Source organism: Calidris pugnax, unplaced genomic scaffold (genome assembly GCF_001431845.1).
Source record: "Calidris pugnax isolate Ruff unplaced genomic scaffold, ASM143184v1 scaffold44, whole genome shotgun sequence".
NCBI lineage: Eukaryota > Metazoa > Chordata > Aves > Charadriiformes > Scolopacidae > Calidris > Calidris pugnax.
The window spans coordinates 4,767,122-4,785,491 of NW_015094506.1; the positions used below are offsets into that span (position 1 = coordinate 4,767,122).

An 18,370-nucleotide genomic window follows, 5' to 3' on the forward strand; every position below is an offset into this window, starting at 1 on the left:
GAAAAAAAAAAAAAAAGAAACTTTAGGAGAAATGATATGACACTCGTTTTATGAGATAGATAAAAGAAGATAGCGTATTGCTGTTAGTATGACTACAAGAACTGTTGTCACTGCCCAGTCAGTGCAGTGTTTCTTGGCTGGGAAGTACCTGATGATTCAGAGATGAGAGAAAATGGCCATAACCCGACAGCCCTTTTGTTCTGGAGAAGAAATCTTCCTGATTCCCCAGAAACAGGAAATATTAGGGGGGTAAAGAGGGGTGTCTTGTTTTGTTATAAATGTTAATGATCATTGTATATTTCACCTTCTTTCGCTGAGTTACCTGTGTCTATAAATTTCTGCAGGGGCAAGATCTAAGTAGTCTAACATTACATGCCAGATAAGAGCTTTGCAAACAGTCCTGAGAGGTGTTTTGGGTGTTACTAGCCTCTTTAGAAAGTTGAGTTCTGGAAAGACAAGATTTTCCTCCTCCAGGGCTCTGAGTGCTGTGGGATATACTTTCCTTAAAAAGCCATTTTCTGGAGCCAAATGAAGTGAGACCTCCTTAGAGTCCTGCTACGTGAATAGCAGTTTTTGTTTTTGCTAATAGTAGAGCAAATCGTAATACAACAGAGCTACAGGAGTGTGACCTGAATCTAACCTTTCTTGCACCTGACCAAGAGAATGGCAAACCTGACAGCTAAAGCTTTGAAGATCCAACAGAGGCCATATCAAGGAAGAGTCATTCTTCAGGCTGTTACTCCTTTGTCACTGGAAATAGTAGGACGAGGCCAGCTTGAGAATGAAACTTTTACCTGGAGGGTGTCTGCAGGGCTGGCTCTGGAGGTGATGGAGAGAGCTTTGCATGGCACTGTTTGTCACTGCTCAGGGTAGGAGTGTCATACAAAAGACATCATGTTATCTGTATTCAAATAGCTGTCAGTAGTGTCTTTCAACCTTTCTTTGATTGGAATCACCCTGCATCTCTAACAGAAATCTTTTCTTTCAAACTTCTGTATAGCAAATGAAACTGTACAGTTGCCATTACCTTCCACAGACATCTTATAAATAGTTTGCAGACTTGCAGAAGTTCATGAACCAGAAGGTAAACACTTCTGGAGAGTTGTGGGGAAGATGAGTTTATGCAGTGGTCTGCAGAAGTGCCCTGGTCCTGCACCATGCTTATTTGGGTGAAAGTGTCTATTTATTGTGAAGAAATTGACTCTCATAGAAGAGATGTTTGGGACCCCTTAGACACACATTTGGATTATATTTGCATAGTGGTGTTTAATGTGGATTCACCTGTACCCTAAGCCTTGAACTAGGTGAATTGCAGACCTGCCTTTAGGCGTTTGTGGGTTTTCTTGCCTCTGCGTTGGAGGCATTGTCTCTGTGCAGTGACAACGAACACCTTGCGAGTTTGTGCCCTGGTCTTTTTTTCCATCCTCATTCAATGCAGATTAAAATAGCCAGCTGTTGTTCTATTGCTCCATCTATTGTAACCCTCCTGCGTGAGATGGCAGGAGCGCTTATATTCCTCTCACGTATGCTCTCAAATAAGGGGAGCACTGGGAAAGGGGAAGGGGAAACTCCAATAGTCTTGGAGTTCACTCCAGGTTCACTCACACCGTGGTGACTCTTTAACCCGGGGTTGGTGTGTGTCCATGGGTGCGTGGGATTCTGCATCACTTAAAAAGCCAGGGTGTGAGGGATAGAAATTACTTGCATGTTGTCCGCCCCTTGGTCAGGTGTGGGGCTGTACTTGTTTGTGAAGCTGGAGTTTTCTTCTGATGGTATACCCGCAAAGCAAATATTGACTCACGGGACTAATGGCATTTGCACCTCCGGGACTTGGCTTTTCCTGACCTGGAGGAGAAACTGATGGGGGAAGGGAAGGCAAAGGGCTTGCTGCTGAGAGCTCCTCTTGAGCGTTTCATTGGGCAAGTCAGGATTTTAATTAGGAAAACAACGCTTTCCAGGTGTGAGGGGGCAGAAATGAACTGCCTGATTCAGTGCAGGGTCTGATTTTTGTCTGATTTCTGCGAGAGAAAGAGTTTGTCTAAATGTTAAATGGGATGCAATCTACATGGGATTTTAAAAGCTGAGCTGGAAGAAGCTTCTAGAACTACACCTAAGCGTGTGGCCTCCGGATGAGTTGTGGCTTTGCAGTTGCTTTTCTCTGTTCCAAAACTTTTCTTTTTTTTTTAAATAAAGGAAAAAATAGACAGCGGTGGAACCCAGTTGACAGTCCAGGGGTGGCAGTGGGATTTACTGCATGCAGTGTTGCGTATGCTGTTCCTATGACAGTGGAAGAAAATCATTCTAGAAAGAAGTGTTAGGCTTGTTCTGGTCCTTCTGATTATGTTCACTGATGGCTCCTGCATAGTTACTAGTTGTAGTGTTTTCAGCACACAAACACATTGCTTTGTAAAATGTTTGTCTTCCGCACAGTCTATCTGCTAGAGGTATCTTGCTTTTTTGGTGGATTCTTATTTTTTTTGTTGCTAAAATCAGCAGAGGCAGAATGATCCTGGGAAGGTGTTTCTCTTCCAAAATAAAGATCCTACTGAAAGGCTCCTGGCAGCATCTTTTCATGCCTAGCACATCCAAGCGCTACCACAGCAGGCCTAAGTGGAGATCACGTGGCAAAAGAGGCCAAGCAAGTAAAACACAGGCAGCAGGAGATTGTTATCTGGTGTTTGCGAGAAGACGCGTAATTGAAATCTCTCGTATCACAGCTGTGTGGAAGAGCAGGTGTGTCCAGAGGAGGCTTGATATTGCCAGGTGGAAGTTAATTTGCAGGTCTCCTTTACAAACATTGATTTCAAAAGGACACCTACACTGAGAAAGAAACTAATTGGATATAATCCTGTGCCGTGTGTGTTTGCAACTCTGGCAAAGATGCTGCAGCTGGAGCGCTTCAAATAGCTGTACCTGATGCTGACTGTGTGCTTCCCTTGCAGCCGCCTGTTTCAGGTACACACACGGTCATTATGGCTGTCTCTGGCAGGCTGGAATCAATGGGTGTGTGATTTGTTTCAGAGTCTGAACTCAAAAAGTAAAGCTGCAAATAACAGGTACCATTTTCATTTTAACAAAAAATACTTTTCTTTCAAAGTGTGAAGACTACCTGTTGTGTGACCAAAATTGCTTTGTGTAGGAAACTTCAATTGCCTTGAAACATCGGGGATGCTTCTTAATGTATGGGTGAAAACTGGTTTTAGTTTTAGAGTTCTGAGGGTTTGGGAGTGCCATTAATATTTGTTGGATCTAATGTGTTTTGTCCTTTGTATCCCTTACTGTTTCTCATTTTCAAAAGTGTGTACTGCTCAAATAACACAGCTAAGTTGCTGTAGCAATTTCGTGCATGCAATTTCACAGGCTTCATGGGAGACCCTTTTGCTACTTGCTGTCTCCTGGCTAGGAGAGTTTGAAAGCTGCTTTAAGTTTATTTCCCTCAGTCAAAGGAAGGAACTTACTATCTCAGTCCCGTGTGCCGGATATCATCTTCCTCCACCTGGCTTGCACTGGCTGGTGGGTGAGAAGGTGGAACCTTCTTCCCAGTTCCTGTGATGCTTTACTGGAGGCTGAGTAGAGGGCAACAGAAAGCAGGATGGTGAAGTCCTGCAGGGCTGACGTAGTGGCCTTGGCACCTTCTCTTGGGGACACCTGGCTCCGTAGGCAGTCCCCAGCTCACTGCCTCCTGGTGCCACAGCAGGAACCATCTCTTGGTGTGATTCACACTTCCCTCCCTGCCCTTCCGCACAGCCTGGTGCCAGGAGCAAGGTGAGCTTTCTCTCTGGGCCTGGTCCCAGATGGGTGCTTGCAGGAAGGTTTCTATAGGAACCAGGGGCAGGAAAAACCTGCCCACCGAGTTCAGCAGTTCTAATGTCAGGGATGGGAGGGCAGGTGGCGGCCACGGTGACGTGGACAAGGGAAGGTGTTCCCCTCTGCTACGCCTTTACAAGGAGGGACTTTCAGCCTCAGCACTCTCCTGCTCTGCTTCCTGTGGTTAATTCCCTTGTTATGGGGTGTTTTCTCACCTGCATCCCTAACACACTGGCCCGGCTGCTCCATAGCAGGTTGGTTCAGCAGTGATTGTGCATGGGAAGAAGGTTAATAATGACCGAGGGGGATCCCTGCTCCCAGGCTTGAGGTGCTGAGCACGGGTTCAGGGCACAGGTAACGAGAAGCATGGCAGACATGCCACGTGGCTGAAACAGTCACTGCATTCCTAATAAAAGACACTGGAAACAGGTGTTTCCAGTCAACTGGGCTGAGAGAAGGCAGGGGAGGAGGACATATTGCAGGCTCAGGAACAGAGCAGCTGTGGTCACAGGGCAGTGATAAGCCCCCCCCACCAAAAAGCATCAAAATGGATTCAGAGCAATGTTGAAAGGAGAATTAAGTATTGTCAGCATGGTGGTGAGCATGCTATGTGCATTGCCATGTAATATGAGTGCACAGGTGCTCATTTTGTAATTCTTGTTAAAACGTCTTCAGCTGCTGAGGGAAAAGTTGGTGCTAAGAGAACAAGTGGGGCTAGAGTGATGGGAAGGGTAGAAGAGCATTTACAGAACTCGTGGGTAAGCAACTGGCCATCATGTGGATGCTGCTTCTCAGAAACAAAAGCTGAACTTGTGTGGTTTCTTTTTTCTTTTTTTCTTTTTCCCCGGAGAGTTGGTGTCAGAAGATCAGAGCGTCTGTTCATGCCAGCTTTTCTCCTGCAGAGAACTGTTTAAATCTGGAAGGCAGAAGCCTTATCATTTGTGTTCTCAGACACAAATGCTTTTTATGCTTTTGCCGTGTTTTACAGCTGCTTATCTTGGAGTGCTGTAACAAGCCACTTCCAGGCTGCAAGTGCTTGCTGGAAAGCTCACTGAGATGCAAAGGCAATATAACCTTGTACTATTGAGCACTGTAAACAACTTGGACAGGGCCTGCTGGATAAATCCCTGGGGTTCCTTCTTTTAGTGGCTTCCAGTCATAAGTAGTCTTACTGAAAAGGGGAAGCTGGAAAACCCACCCCAGACATGCAAATGTTAGTTTCTCCCAGGTTTGTTCCCCAATAAGTGCGAGTGACTTATATATCCCAGTACTGGCTTCATCTGCTTCATAGAGGTGACTCTTGCTGTCTCCCACCCACACACAGTTTAAGGTTGATCTTAAAGTTGAAAATATCTTTCTGATTACTGAACTATTCCATTGTTGTCCTGGAAAACCCCTATAAAAATTCTGCTCTGAACTAGTATTGGGAAAGTAAGGAGGAGAGCTATGCAAGCTGTTTCATTCAGCTTTATCACCAGATTTAGTTGAGAAGACCCCGGCTCACTGCAGAGATACTAGTTTGCATGTTGTCCATATCCTTGTCCAGTTCATCACAGAAAATCCTTGTCAGAAGCTTTTCCAGCTCCCTTCAGGGAGCTGTTTTGCACAGCCTAATACACTTTGCTCTTGTGATGCTACCCCTAAAATCTCTTTCAGGCTTATTTCATATAATGATACACCCTTATACCCTTTTCACCATTCCGGTCCCTTCTCCGTGGGCAGTAAATTCAGAGAATGATGACGTATGGTTTGTTTTTATTAGTGTTCATAATTAAATACAGGTCTCACAATAGGTGAAGGAAGAGGTGATGAGAGTTGACTTGATTTTTGACATTTTTTTCAGTCAGCAACACTGTTTCTGTCACAAGGAATTTGGTAAATGACAGTGTGCTCTTTCTAGCTGATGGGTAGGTATGAAACCAAGAGGAAATTCCAAACTCTGTAATTTAATTTTCCTATGGGGAATCTAAATACTAAGGGTTTAGTTTTCCTGTGCACAAGTTGTGCGTGAGGGGTCTGTCTGTCACTGAACATACTCTTAGATGCTAACTGAATTCTCTTGTCACTTTTTTGTTTTTTCCTTTTTATAACAGGATAGTGACCTCTCACCTCTGAGAACAGAATTTCTGGCCCTGCTGACAGCCTGTGCTACTTGGCCTTACCTAGCGCAATGTCAGGTGAGCTGGCAAAAATGAGCATAGTATCTTCTTGTTTGGTTCCTTGTTCTTTCTTCAGCTGCAACTTAGTAAAATAAAGTTACTGGTTCCAAGAGCCATTCTTTACATTAACATACTGTCTAGTCCAATTGTGGAAGAGGAAACTGCCCCACTCGTTGTGACCCAGCTGCCTTTTTGCTGAGAGTGAACTCAGTTCCTTCTTTCACCCTGTGCTGCAGTCTGCAGAAGCTGCTTCAGCCATTGAACACAGAGGAAGAAGGAGGTTGAAATGTAGTCTGCCTTCCCCATTTTTCATAAAATTTGCTTGGTTCTGTTCTCCCAAGACTTGCCCAAAAGTGGGTGGCTCATTTTATGATCTGAGAACTTTTTGCTGTACAATGGTAGTTCTAGGGCAGGCAGAAGGCTGAAGAATTACTAGATTTCAGCTGTGGACTACTGAGATATAAGTTTTACTGGAACTAGGTCTTCTCCTTCTTACCAGTGCCCAACCCTCCCACCCTGTATTTTTGTGTAAACCTTCCTTCCTGGTCCAGCTGGTTATTTCAGGGCATATAACCCTGAGGAAGACTATTCTTCAAAGCCAAGTAAACCTTTTTCTTGGTGATGTGCACAGTGGAAGATCTGAGACATACTTATCTGCTTCAGTTGCAAAACTTGAGGTCTGCTTTTATTCCAAGGGGAGCTGTTCAGTGGAACACTACCTGAGACTGGAAAGGTGCTTATCTTGAACACAGAACACCAAGGTGATAGGCATGATTTTATTGCTACAGCTCACTATATATGGTCTGGCAATATCCCAGCTCATCTGGAGGAAAGGAAGCAGTTGAGCATCTTGTTGAGGGCTGTGGTTTCCCATTTTGGTGTCTAGGTGACAGTTTCAGGGAACTCTGGAGTGCTGCTGGTGCTGGGATCAGTGCCTCCACAGGAGGCGTTTACTTCTCCATAATAATTTTTTTGGTAATGGTTCCCCTGGCTTGGCATTAACCACACATCTTTTCCAAGCAGAAGAAGATCACGTGATGCTATGGAACTCTTTCTCTTCCCTAAAAGTTTCTTTCTTAGAGGAAGCCTTTCTGGTTTTTTTGCTTGATGATAAAGGAAAAAAACTATCTGAAATGACTTGCTTCCTTGGTGAAGTGGGAGCTGTCTGAATGTCTAGAGTAGTACTAGTGACAAACTGTTGAGGAGTCCTTCTCTTGCTGGAACAGTGTGTATTGTGTGTGCAATTTCCAAGGGAGTCATTCCAGGTTTTCACTGCTCTGTGTTCTCTTTCTGTTCAGGCCATCGCACTCCCTCCGCTGGGGGTCCCTTCTCAGCGCTCACTCCCAGCATTTGGCCTCAGGAGATCCTGGCAAAATACACACAGGTATGGTGTGGGGCAGTGTGGGACAGGGAGCGGGTGTTCTCTGGCTCTGCACAGAGGTAAAGGAACCCTGGTGATTTCTGGTGGTCTCTGAAAGCCACAGGGCAAAAGGAGGGAGAGATGCACTCTTCCTCCAGTGCTTTGGTTGGGGATGCTGGTCTGTGACTTAAACTCCGTGTGTTTTGCGGCTGCAAGAGGATCTTGCAGAGCACAAAGAAACTTGTGTGAATTATTGCCCTACTGTTTTGCAATTATTGCTCCACTGTAAAAATGTTGACACACTCGGGGGAGTCTCTGTCACCATCACACTACCCTGGATGGCTTGTGCATGGCAGGAAATGCTAGCCTCAAGGCTTGTCACCAGGTGGGGAGAGCAGGAAGGAAGGAAGCAGCTGTGGAATTTTGTAACTTACCCGCAGTGTTTGCTGAAGGCAGCTGAGTCCAGTGAAGCAGGTTTAAACTTATTGTGGAGCTATGCTAGAAGCGTGCTTTTTGGGCACTATTTGGGTGCAATGCTTGCGAGACCCCACAGGGAGGGCAGGTGGGCTTGCAGGAACGGGAAGGTCTCTGTAGGTTTGCACTCTTTAAAAAAGCCTGATTGCAACCTCCAGTGGTACAGCCCAGTTGCCAACCAGGAGCACAAATGAGGAAAGTTGAGATTTGGGTCATGGACCCTAATTTCCTTTGGCCTATAATTTGGGTTTGCCCCATAGGTGCAAATCCCAGTTTTGCCTGCCGTCTTTCAGAGAGATCTGAAAGCAACAGGCAGGAGATGGAACAATGCAGGGAGCTGAGTTTACAGTGGGTTTACAGAAGTAACAGAGGACTAACCATGAGGAGGGCTGCATGCCCCTCCAGGTGGGAAGTTCTGATCTTGATATGATGCTGTGCTCAAGCCCTGCTGGAAAAATCTGTGGAGGTGTGAAGGCAGGGCTTCACAACTTCCATGGAGAAGTCAAAACGGGAATGGCATGCAACACGTCTCCGCCTGGGAATTGTGGTGGGAGGCATTGAAAATAAAAGGGGAAGGAGTCCAGTTGCTCAGAGGGGCACAGTGTGGATAGTGGTGAGACAGGGCAGTATCACATGTGTCTGTTCACTTGTTCAGTGATAAACTGGTGAAAGTGTCTGTTCTCCTTCCTCACATCTCTCAGAAAGAAGAATCCATCGATCAGCCAGAGTTCCACTATGATGAATTCGGTTTCCGAGTTGATAAAGAAGGTAAAGCCAGTCCCATCCCTTCCCCTTTAATTGTGTCCTGCGTCCAGCCCTTCCCATGCTTCTGAGTTTGGCAGGGTGATTTTACAACCATTTTCTGCTAGGTCTTGTCTGCCCGCCTTCATCTTCTTTCTGTATCCTACTGTTGTAATTAAGTACATTAGATGTGCTGGCCTTAAGCGTAGTCTCCAGCAGAGTCATTTCCGTACCCTTGTGCTTGTGCCGTGGATGAGAGAGAGAAAAGTTATGAAGTAGTTACCATTTCCATTAGCAGCTACATGCTGGGGAAGGGCATCTTTCCCAGCTCACAGTGAGGTCTCTGTCACGTTCAGTAGCACTGTAAGCACTGATAGCAGGCACGATGACATGTGCTGTCTGTTGAAAAATTCATGGCCAAGGTGAGTGGCAGCAGTATGTGTTCTTCCCATCCCACAACCTGGGAAAATTGTAGAGCCAGAACCCACATCCTGGTTTTCCTGAAAGATAGAGGCAGTTGACCAAATAGAAGGAGTTGTGGAGAGCTGTTGCAGCTGGGTGTTGAACTACAACAGTTGGTTGCCCTTGCAAAGGGGAAGGGAAAGGAGTGGGGGACATAGAAATTGCTTTATGTGCTCTGAGAGGACATTTCCAGGGCTCAGGCTATACAGCGCAAGGGCAGAAGTTGTTTGCCTGTGTACCCTGAGGCACCTTGAGTCATAGAGGATCCTCTTTGAAGCAATAACCCAGAGATGAGGACAGGACACAGTGATTTTCTTCAGCCAGAACATTTGATAGACTTGTGCATTATTAAATCAGCAGAAAGATTTGGACTGCATTGTTGAGCTGTGTTACATGATGAAGGACAGAGTGCCTTACGTCAAACCTGTACTTGGGCTAAAGTATCTTAGAAAGCCAGCCTCAGGTTAAGGTGCTTTCGCATTGTGAATTTGGAAGTGTCCTTATTAAAGCTTTTTTGGTGATTAAACATCCCCAAAGTTGACACTTTGCACCTCATTACTTGCATGAGCATATAGCTTCTGCTTGCCACCTCTGAGGCTTGCTATGCTTTTGTCAGCCTGATTTACAGACCCTTACAAAACCCAGCAGGATGACTGCTGCTGAGGTCTTGTTTAATTCCAGCCACACTCTGCTCTAAATCATGAGTAAGTAAAGACTAGAAGCCTGCTGACAGCTTCTTAGTTCTCAAGGCCCCAGTGCTTATGACCATAAAATTTGCTGCATGGAGAAGACAGCTAGAAACCGAGCTTTGCTTCGGCTGGAAGACGTGAATGTTTTTAATGTGCTTTCTTCAGATGGCCTTCCTACTCCCCACCCTGCCCTATGTTTGTTCCCTCTCCTGTTCCCTCTCTCGTTTGTCTGCATTTCATTCTCCTCCCTTTGCTGTGGCAGATGGTGCTGAGCCAAACTCCAGCAAGCTTCTGGGGGTCCCACTGACGGAGGAGCCACAGCAGAGGCTCAAGTGGCAGGCTCACCTGGAATTCACACACAACCACGACGTGGGTGACCTCACCTGGGACAAAATTGAGGTCACCCTACCGCATTCAGACAAGCTGCGCTCCTTGGTGCTAGCCGGCATCCCCCACAGCATGAGGCCACAGGTAAGAGTCCTGCCTGCTCGGGGCAGGCTCTCCTGCCTGGAGTAGGAGACAGTGGAGGGGGACTACTTTCTCTTGGTTGGGAGGGTGCCAGATTATGGCGTTCTGTGGCTCTCTTAGTGATGCTTCCTGTCTCTGGTCACCCTGTCCCCCCAGCTGTGGATGCGCCTGTCAGGGGCCTTGCAGAAGAAGAGGAATTCAGAGATGTCATATCGGGATATTGTGAAAAACAGCTCTAATGATGAAACCATTGCTGCCAAACAGGTAGGAGATAGTGCCTAGTGCTTGCTGGGCACAAGGGAGTGAGGAGAAAGGCCAAGATTTACTGTGCGAGGGGAGTCTACCTAACACCTGCAGCAGGGACAGTTGAGAAGGCACATGTGGCTGAATCCTGCTAAAGCTTAATCCTGTTGGGCATATTTCTCCTTTGTTTTGTTGGAATAGCAACTGTGCAGCCCCTCTCCTTCCTACGACAGCAGGGATGGGATTGGACCCATGCTACCTGCCGTTGCATCTCGACAAATGTCCTGATATTCATTGAGGGAAGTGAAGGGTGAAAGGCTGACAGATGCGCCTCTGTTGAGGTAGTGGCAGCTGCCACTCAAATACAAAGTCTCTGAACACCAGCAAGACTGTTACAGGGTGTTTTCCCTCTTCCTCTGACCTCTCCTTTTGTGGGAGGAGGCAAAGGCCATGGCAAAAGAAATTGAGCGCTACACATTTTCACTTCTCACTAAGAAGCTAGGTTCAAAATGGTTTGAAGGAGGAACAGCACTGTCCAAGGGAGATCTGTGGGCTGTTCACCTCCAAGTCCCCTGTCACAGATGTGGCCAGGGGGTTGGTTTCTTTCTGGGATAGGTTTGTTGGGAAGCCTTACCGGAAACCTGGGCAGATGAAATCCCCAACCAGTATGCCTGCTATTCTCAATGGTGAAGCTAGGGGCTGAGTTTAGCCAAGTATTTCTTGGGATATACCAAGTCACCATCAGCACTGGCATTTTCTGACACATCAGTGAAGGCTGTTAAACTGACCCGAGGTGCTTGGACAGGGCCATCTTTGGTGCGTATGGACCTGCACATGAGTGTGGGGAAGCAGAGATCCCTGAGGCAAGAAGAGACCGGGGGGAAGTGCAGAGAGCAGAAGGCAATTGTTCAGATGCTGCTTAGCTGACCCTGTCCTTGCTTATGGCTGTCTTGCAGATTGAAAAGGACTTGCTCCGCACGATGCCCAGCAATGCCTGCTTCTCCAACATGAACAGTATTGGGGTGCCACGGCTACGCAGGATACTACGGGGACTTGCCTGGCTCTACCCAGAGATTGGATATTGCCAAGGCACTGGCATGGTAACCTTCTTTCAGAGTGTCTTCATGATAGGGATCGTTTTGTCTGTAGTGGGTATGCTGGGACAAAAAATTTGAGGCAGTGCTGCCAGACGTTATGGCTGCCAGATGAGCAGAAGGGAAATCCCTTCCACATGGAATGGTTTTCCTGGGGAAGGGAGAGCAGAGGACACCACATGTCCAAAGGTGTGGAAGAATTCAGTTTATCTGTCGGGGAGGGACAGGCATTACACTGAGGAGGAATCACTTCAGTGGGAGACTGCAAAAGAGCTGCAGAGGAAGGAAGATGTTGGTCACCTAGATACTGGTCCATCTCTCCATGTGAGGAAGTGGGGAAAGAGTTCTGCTCCTCTTAGGATATGCAGTTCTTCTTCCTTCAAAATCCTAGGTGGCGGCCTCTCTGCTGCTTTTCTTGGAGGAGGAAGATGCCTTCTGGATGATGTGTGCTATCATCGAGGAACTGGTTCCTGCCTCCTACTTCAGCACCACCCTGATGGGTGTGCAGACTGACCAGCGTGTCCTGCGACAGCTCATTGTGCAGTACTTGCCCCGCTTGGACAAGCTGCTCCAGGAGCACGACATCGGTAAGAGTGTACCCTAGAAACCATAGCTTTTCGCCAGGGTGACACGCAGACAAAAATTACTGTTCTTGTTTTGCAAAGGGAAAGCAGCAGGCCTAGGAGCAAACCTCCGGGCCATGGAGGCAGTTGCATTGGTCATCTTTTAGCTGGAAGGAGAGCACTTAGGAGAGTCCATCCTCACTAGCTGGCTGACTTCCCTTGTCATATTTCTTTTGTGTATCTTTATTTACAGAGCTCTCCTTAATCACCTTGCACTGGTTCCTCACCTCTTTTGCTAGTGTTGTCCACATCAAGCTGTTGCTACGTATTTGGGACCTCTTCTTCTACCAGGGCTCTCTGGTGCTGTTCCAGCTCACTTTGGGCATGCTCAGTATGAAGGTAATTCCCACCTTCTCTTCGTCCTTTATAGTACTTCAGTGTTTAATTCTGAGTTTTAGGGGCAAGAAGGTTTCATATCCACTTCCTGTGTGTGGTTTGGGAATGTGCTCTGGAAGATGACTTCCTGGCTTCTTCGGAGCTGGGGGCTGTGAAGAATTTCCAAGGCACTTTACAGTATTCAGGGGTTGCTGTTTCCCCCGCCAACCTCATTTGTTCCCTTGTAATTAAACCTCATCAGCTGCACCCCCTCTATTCAGTCTAGATTCCAACCTGAGGTTCCATCTTACCTCAACTAAGCCAAGGCCAGGATCATCTGGGGAGCTTTTGATGGCACTGTTGAACGCTCTAAGAGATTAGCGTTGTCCTGACTACTTTTGATTTGGCTGGCTTACGTTTAACTGCCTGATTTTTTCCTTTTGATGTGAAAAATAATTTTGTGGTTCAGCTTGCTGTGTGAAGGGCAAGGGTGAGCCTGCTGGGAGTAAGGGAAAGGTGGAGCAGTTTACATGGTAGGTGCTCTGTAATGTGTGGGACTGAGCAGCTTCCATCTCCTTGTCCCCAACAAGATACCTGCTGTGCCCAGTCTTGGCGGTGGGTGCAGAATAGCTTCTGTTTTGTCTTTCCTTGCTGATTTGGCTTCATTTCAAGGATGGATGCTGTGAATCAGAAACATGCCAACCAGAACTTTGGGGGCAGATCTCACTGCAGTGGAATAGTAAAAGATGCTGTTCCCCTCTCATAGGTAGCTTGAACTCTTTCTACAGAAACCTTTATGGAGTTATCTAGTTGTGTCTGCACTGTTTCTAGCCCAGGCTGTACACTGAATGTAAAGTTGCATCTAGCAGCCCAAAGAACATGGCTGTCATGCTCTCTGTTCTGTGTGGCCAAATGAGTGCATCATTGCAGGAGGATGAGCTAATCCAGTCTGAGAACTCCGCCTCAATCTTCAACACGCTCTCGGACATCCCAAGCCAGATTGAGGATGCAGATGTGCTGCTGCGGGAGGCCATGCGCGTGGCTGGCTCGCTGACAGATGTGGCGGTGGAGACCCAGCGTCGCAAACACTTGGCCTACCTCATTGCTGACCAAGGGCAGCTGCTCAACTCCAGCACCACTGTCAACAATTTATCCAAAGTGAGTGCACAGAGTCCCATCTGCCTCTGCTGCTCCCTTTTTTTGCCATTCCTTTCCGTGTTTCCTCCCAAATGCTGTTTGTGAGCAAAAGGTCCTCCTGTCTGAGAGGATTTTGGCTCCAGGATGACTGTGTCATCCAGTGGAGAAAAGGTATTGGGAAGCAAGGGGAAGGTCTGTACTAATGAAATGCTGCCAGATCTGTCCTAGTTGATAAATCCCAGGTGAAAGGGATATTGACGTTGATTGTAATTATCATTAATGAGACTTATGATGTGTTTTATTAATGGAAACTAAAAGAAACAGCATATGCTTTTGGCAGAATTTGCTTGCAGCATGTAGAATAGGAACTGGAGGTAGTCCATTAGTAAGAAACTGATACACAAAAATAACTCTGGAATGTCGAATTAGAAAACAGCAACAGCCTTTGAGAAGCTGAATAAAAAAATGCACCTGTGTTTAATCTTGGACTACAGTCTGCAGTCGCAGATGTAGTAGCTCCTGTTTGTCAAGCCTGCGTGGAAGATATGTTCTTGATGCTCATCTGTGTGCTGATCATAAGATGCTCCTGCAATTCTAAAATGTAATAGGCATCCATTTAGAAATTTATATATAATTACGTGCAGAACTGCTTTTGGCAACAAGTAGAATTCAAACTAAAATTATTCACTCGAGTCATGGTTGATTCTTGAACTCCAATTATGCTTTCGTAATAATTGGGCTATAAATAACCCATTGCGCATGGAGCATATCAAGCAGTAGAGCTGATTCATTGTGTTAGAACCAGAACAACCCCTGTCGAAAATTGCCAACTCACTTGCCTGCCCCTTCCAGTGGTCACTGTCAGGACCCCTTGCCCAGAGCTGATTTGTGTGGAGGATTGCTTAATTTTATTTCTGAAAACTGTCCTAATGCGTGCACTTCGTTCTCTCATTTCCCTCTGCCACAGATTGTGCGGCGCAGGACTCAGCGCAGGAAATCTGGCATCACCTCACTGCTTTTTGGTAAGGACAATCCTGTGCCTTTCACGTGGTACTCATGGATATAGCAGCCCAGGAGGGAGAGGAGTGAGCAAAGCAGGGAAACAGTGGGACAGGGGAAGAGAAGGGAGCCAGAACTGAAGGATGAGAAGTGAAGAAGTGCAGTTTTCTACTTGCTTTGGCCTGAGCTCAGAAAGTGAATCTTAGGGTTAGATGGTTAGACCTTAAATGGTGACAAACAGTGGTCTGTAGCTCAGCCTAGCTGTAATGTCCTTCTTGCTCTGACCAACAGTCAGACACATTTTCTGATATCAACAGGCTGGGTGTTATACTCTCCTGATCTTACTCTCCTCAGTTCAGGAACATCCCTGAAGATCTGAGGCAGGACAGGATGATCCAATGTGTCACTCATCAAAATTTATAAATACAAACATGACTGATGCTCCACCTTACTTTGAGAGCTCAATGTTGTTAATGCTTTTGAGTCTTAATTTTCTTTGCTTATGGGTTGAGCCGGCAGATGTCCAGAAATCACAGGGCCAGAATAGATTTTGCATGGGCTTAACAGTAATTTGCTTCTATGACTCTGTAATAGCCCTTTCTATTGTAAGCCTCACTGTTATCACTGTCTTGCAACTGGTTAGCTTTCTTGAAATTGCGACATCTCACCACAGAAATTGTTTTTCCGGAGGAAGACAACATACTGAATTTACAGGGTTCAAGTAATGTTCCTGCTGTGGTTGAAATGGCCTGAATAAATCTAAAACTGGGTTTTAATGGTCTTTTCAGAGAAGAGCTTTTCTGATGTTCTCCGGGAGGCTTGTCACAGTCTTGCTACAAGCACATACAGCATTACATATGAAAGTTATGGTCAAAGACCTATGAAGCTGTAGAGTCAAACATGCAGAAGTGAAGAAATGCAGGAAAGTTCCTTGTGCAAGCTAAACTCAGACCCCTTTGTGTGTAGTGTTATCATGCAGTCAGCACACACTGAGCCTGCAGATCATTTAGCTGCCAAATGTATCTTTCTTGTGTCTCAGACAGTCTCCTTGACCAAGTTTGAGTAGCTTAATGAAAGCAATAGTGAGTTATACCCACGCACAAAGATAAATTGTAAGTTCAAGTTTCAAAATGTATGAATGGTAGAACTGAGATGATTGATAGTGTTTTCTCATTTTACTGGGGTGTCTGTACAGTGACTATTGTGTTTTTTACCTAACATTCTTAGTAATTAAAAGATTGGTTAAAATAGAGAAGTTACCATCCTGCAGCAGATGACCAGAATGGAAAACTTCAGCCCCAGGGAGGGGAAGGAAAGCTTCGATGTGATAAATTCACCTTATATACACAGCCCTTGTCTGTGGTCCTACTCTGGGTGGGAGTAAGAACTTACCCAGAACTGAATTCTTCTCCCTTAGAGTGAATGCAGATTTAGCAGTGACTTGGACAGGAGTCGTAGAATCACAGGAGCACCATTTGGGAGAGACCTCTAGATGTCTGTACTCCAGCCTCTCCTGCTCAAAGTCATACTCTTGCTCATGCTAGATCAGGTCGGCCCAAGGCTTTCTTTAGCTGAGATTCAAAGAGTTGGGCTGGATTTCTAATGAAGGAATAGAAAGAAGAAACAGCAAAAGGTGGTTTGGCAGAGAACAAGATGTGCATGTTGCCCTGTTCCTGTTGGATGGGCATTGCAACAAGGGTGCGGGAGAGCTGGTCCTTCTCTGCACAACTGGGCAGCTGGTCAGTCTTTGCAGGCTCAGAATAGAGCATCCTCGCACATGGCCAATCCTGCACTGGTTTCCTGTGGTGGAAATGTACGTGCAAGCACGTTGGGTGCAGTGAGGTGAATCTGGTGGAAACCCCAGTTGATTTCCTGTGTGTCATGTGTATTCTAAGGTGGGAGGGTGTGGAACTTGCTTCCCGTATCTTCTGCTTGTGTTTAGGTAGGGTGGATCTGAGTACAGAGGGAGGAGCACAGTATTTCGGCCAGAAGGGACTGAATGATGACAGAAAGAAGCAGCGGCCTACACAGATGAGGGCAGAGGGCAGCCCGCAGAGCTAGCGTGGCTGTGGTTGAGCAGTTTCTTATTTAGTCAACATTCTGTTTTAGCAACATGAATTTTCTGGGAATCCCCGCCGTCTGCGTGATCACCTATCTATTTACAATCTTTGCATCTCTGAATATGTAGTGAGACTTCTTACATGCTCTATTTCCTACCCCTGGCCACTGAGGAGGAGGTTTTGTTAATTTTCAATGCTTGCTTGGACTGGGAGTAAGTATGCCCTACAGTTTTTCCAGTCCAGAAGCAAAGTTCACTTTTCTCTGAAGCTCTGTGTGTCTGATACTCTAATAATTTAATTTAGCAGATAGAAAACAATTATAAAAATAATTTTAAATCTAATTTTGTGCTTCTATTTATGTTCTTAAAGTTTTAGTCATCTTAATTAGGATCACTTATGATTAAATGATATTGTTAATCACTTTTCAATAAGCAAAAGCTTCATGTGTACAAAGCTGTTGCAGCAGCTGTATAGCACAGGCCACGTTTTATTCATATCGGTTTCTATAATGCTGTTAGAAGAGTACTAATTTGCTAGCCAATGATTTATTTGGGTCTTGCATAAAAGCTGTGTTTGTATAAAAATCGGAGTTCAGTGAAAAATATGTTGGTTTAAGTGTTGGTTTTGTTAATCAAGCTGCCACATCTTCAGTATATTATAGAGAAAGCAAAAACAGATGTATGAAAATACACTTTGAATTTAAAACAAACTGATTTTTTTTTTAAAAAAGCAGAAAACAGTTCATTGTTCCCAAACATCATATACCCAATTTTTTAGGCATTCAGATACATTAACTGCTTAAAGAATCCATCCCATTAAGTATCTTTCTGCATAAATTGAAATAGGATGTCAAAACTCCTGGGGGAATTAGTGACAGTTGAAAGATGCTTTGGTAACTTGTACTTAGGACCTTTTCTATACACCAAAAATTGGAAATCTGGCTCTTAGGGAAATTGAGGTCTTAAGCAGATGGTGGGTTTTGTTTTGTGGCTCTGACTTCTAGGCTGACACAGGAAAGTGGCCTGTCTTGGTTTTTCAAATGTTTTTCAAGACTCAGTGAAGAATATGCTCTCAGCCTGTGAGGTATGCAAAAATCAGAAGTAGTTCAACCAAAAGCTGTTTCAGTTTCAGGAGAATTTCAGTTGAAGAGAGTTGTTGAAAGTTCCCTAGTTTTGTGTCCCACCATTCAGCTGTCTATATACTGTGTATACACTTCTCTAAAGTAGTACGCAGTACCTTGGTGTACTGAGTTGTCCAGACAGATCAAAGATGACATCTTCCAGTTCCATATGTGATTTGAAATACCAGCTCCTTAAAATTTGAGTCAGTCATATTGGTATTAGTTATTTACATTATTGAATAGCTTTGCAGTAATACCTGCCTTAGTGTAGACCTTTCTAATGTCAGGCTCTTTTTTATTTCTGTAGAATCAATGATGTCTAATGTTAACAAAAAATAAATACCTCATACTTGTTTTCCTTTCCTCATCTTCCCTGTGGCTGTGTGGGCTCCCCCAGGGGACGATGATCTGGAGGCACTGAAAGCCAAGAACATCAAGCAGACAGAGCTGGTGGCTGACCTGCGTGAGGCCATTCTCCAGGTGGCACGGCACTTCCAGTGTGTGGATCCCAAGAACTGCAGCATTGTGAGTGGGAACAGCTAGCTGGATCTGCACTGCTGTGTGCTCCAAGCATGAGTGTTGAGTGTTCACCACAGGACAGGGCTGTTCAAATGCTCCT

At 45.5% G+C, this 18,370-nt stretch overlaps 1 protein-coding gene across 2 annotated transcripts in view; it reads left to right on the forward strand.

Annotated features, from left to right (window-relative positions):
• The window catches only part of SGSM3 (small G protein signaling modulator 3), a 28,149-nt gene that overhangs the window by 2,890 nt on the left and 6,889 nt on the right, over positions 1–18,370 (forward strand). Inside the window, exons 2-13 of one of the 2 annotated variants that reach the window (XM_014963791.1) lie at positions 2,943–3,056; positions 5,901–5,984; positions 7,265–7,350; positions 8,502–8,568; positions 9,955–10,163; positions 10,317–10,424; positions 11,360–11,503; positions 11,889–12,084; positions 12,314–12,459; positions 13,366–13,593; positions 14,540–14,594; positions 18,149–18,276. In XM_014963791.1, the coding sequence (XP_014819277.1) occupies positions 5,978–5,984; positions 7,265–7,350; positions 8,502–8,568; positions 9,955–10,163; positions 10,317–10,424; positions 11,360–11,503; positions 11,889–12,084; positions 12,314–12,459; positions 13,366–13,593; positions 14,540–14,594; positions 18,149–18,276 (1,374 nt within the window). In that variant the 5' untranslated portion in view covers positions 2,943–3,056; positions 5,901–5,977. The remainder of the gene's footprint in view (positions 1–2,942; positions 3,057–5,900; positions 5,985–7,264; positions 7,351–8,501; positions 8,569–9,954; positions 10,164–10,316; positions 10,425–11,359; positions 11,504–11,888; positions 12,085–12,313; positions 12,460–13,365; positions 13,594–14,539; positions 14,595–18,148; positions 18,277–18,370) is intronic. The other variant, XM_014963790.1, reaches the window with a different exon arrangement.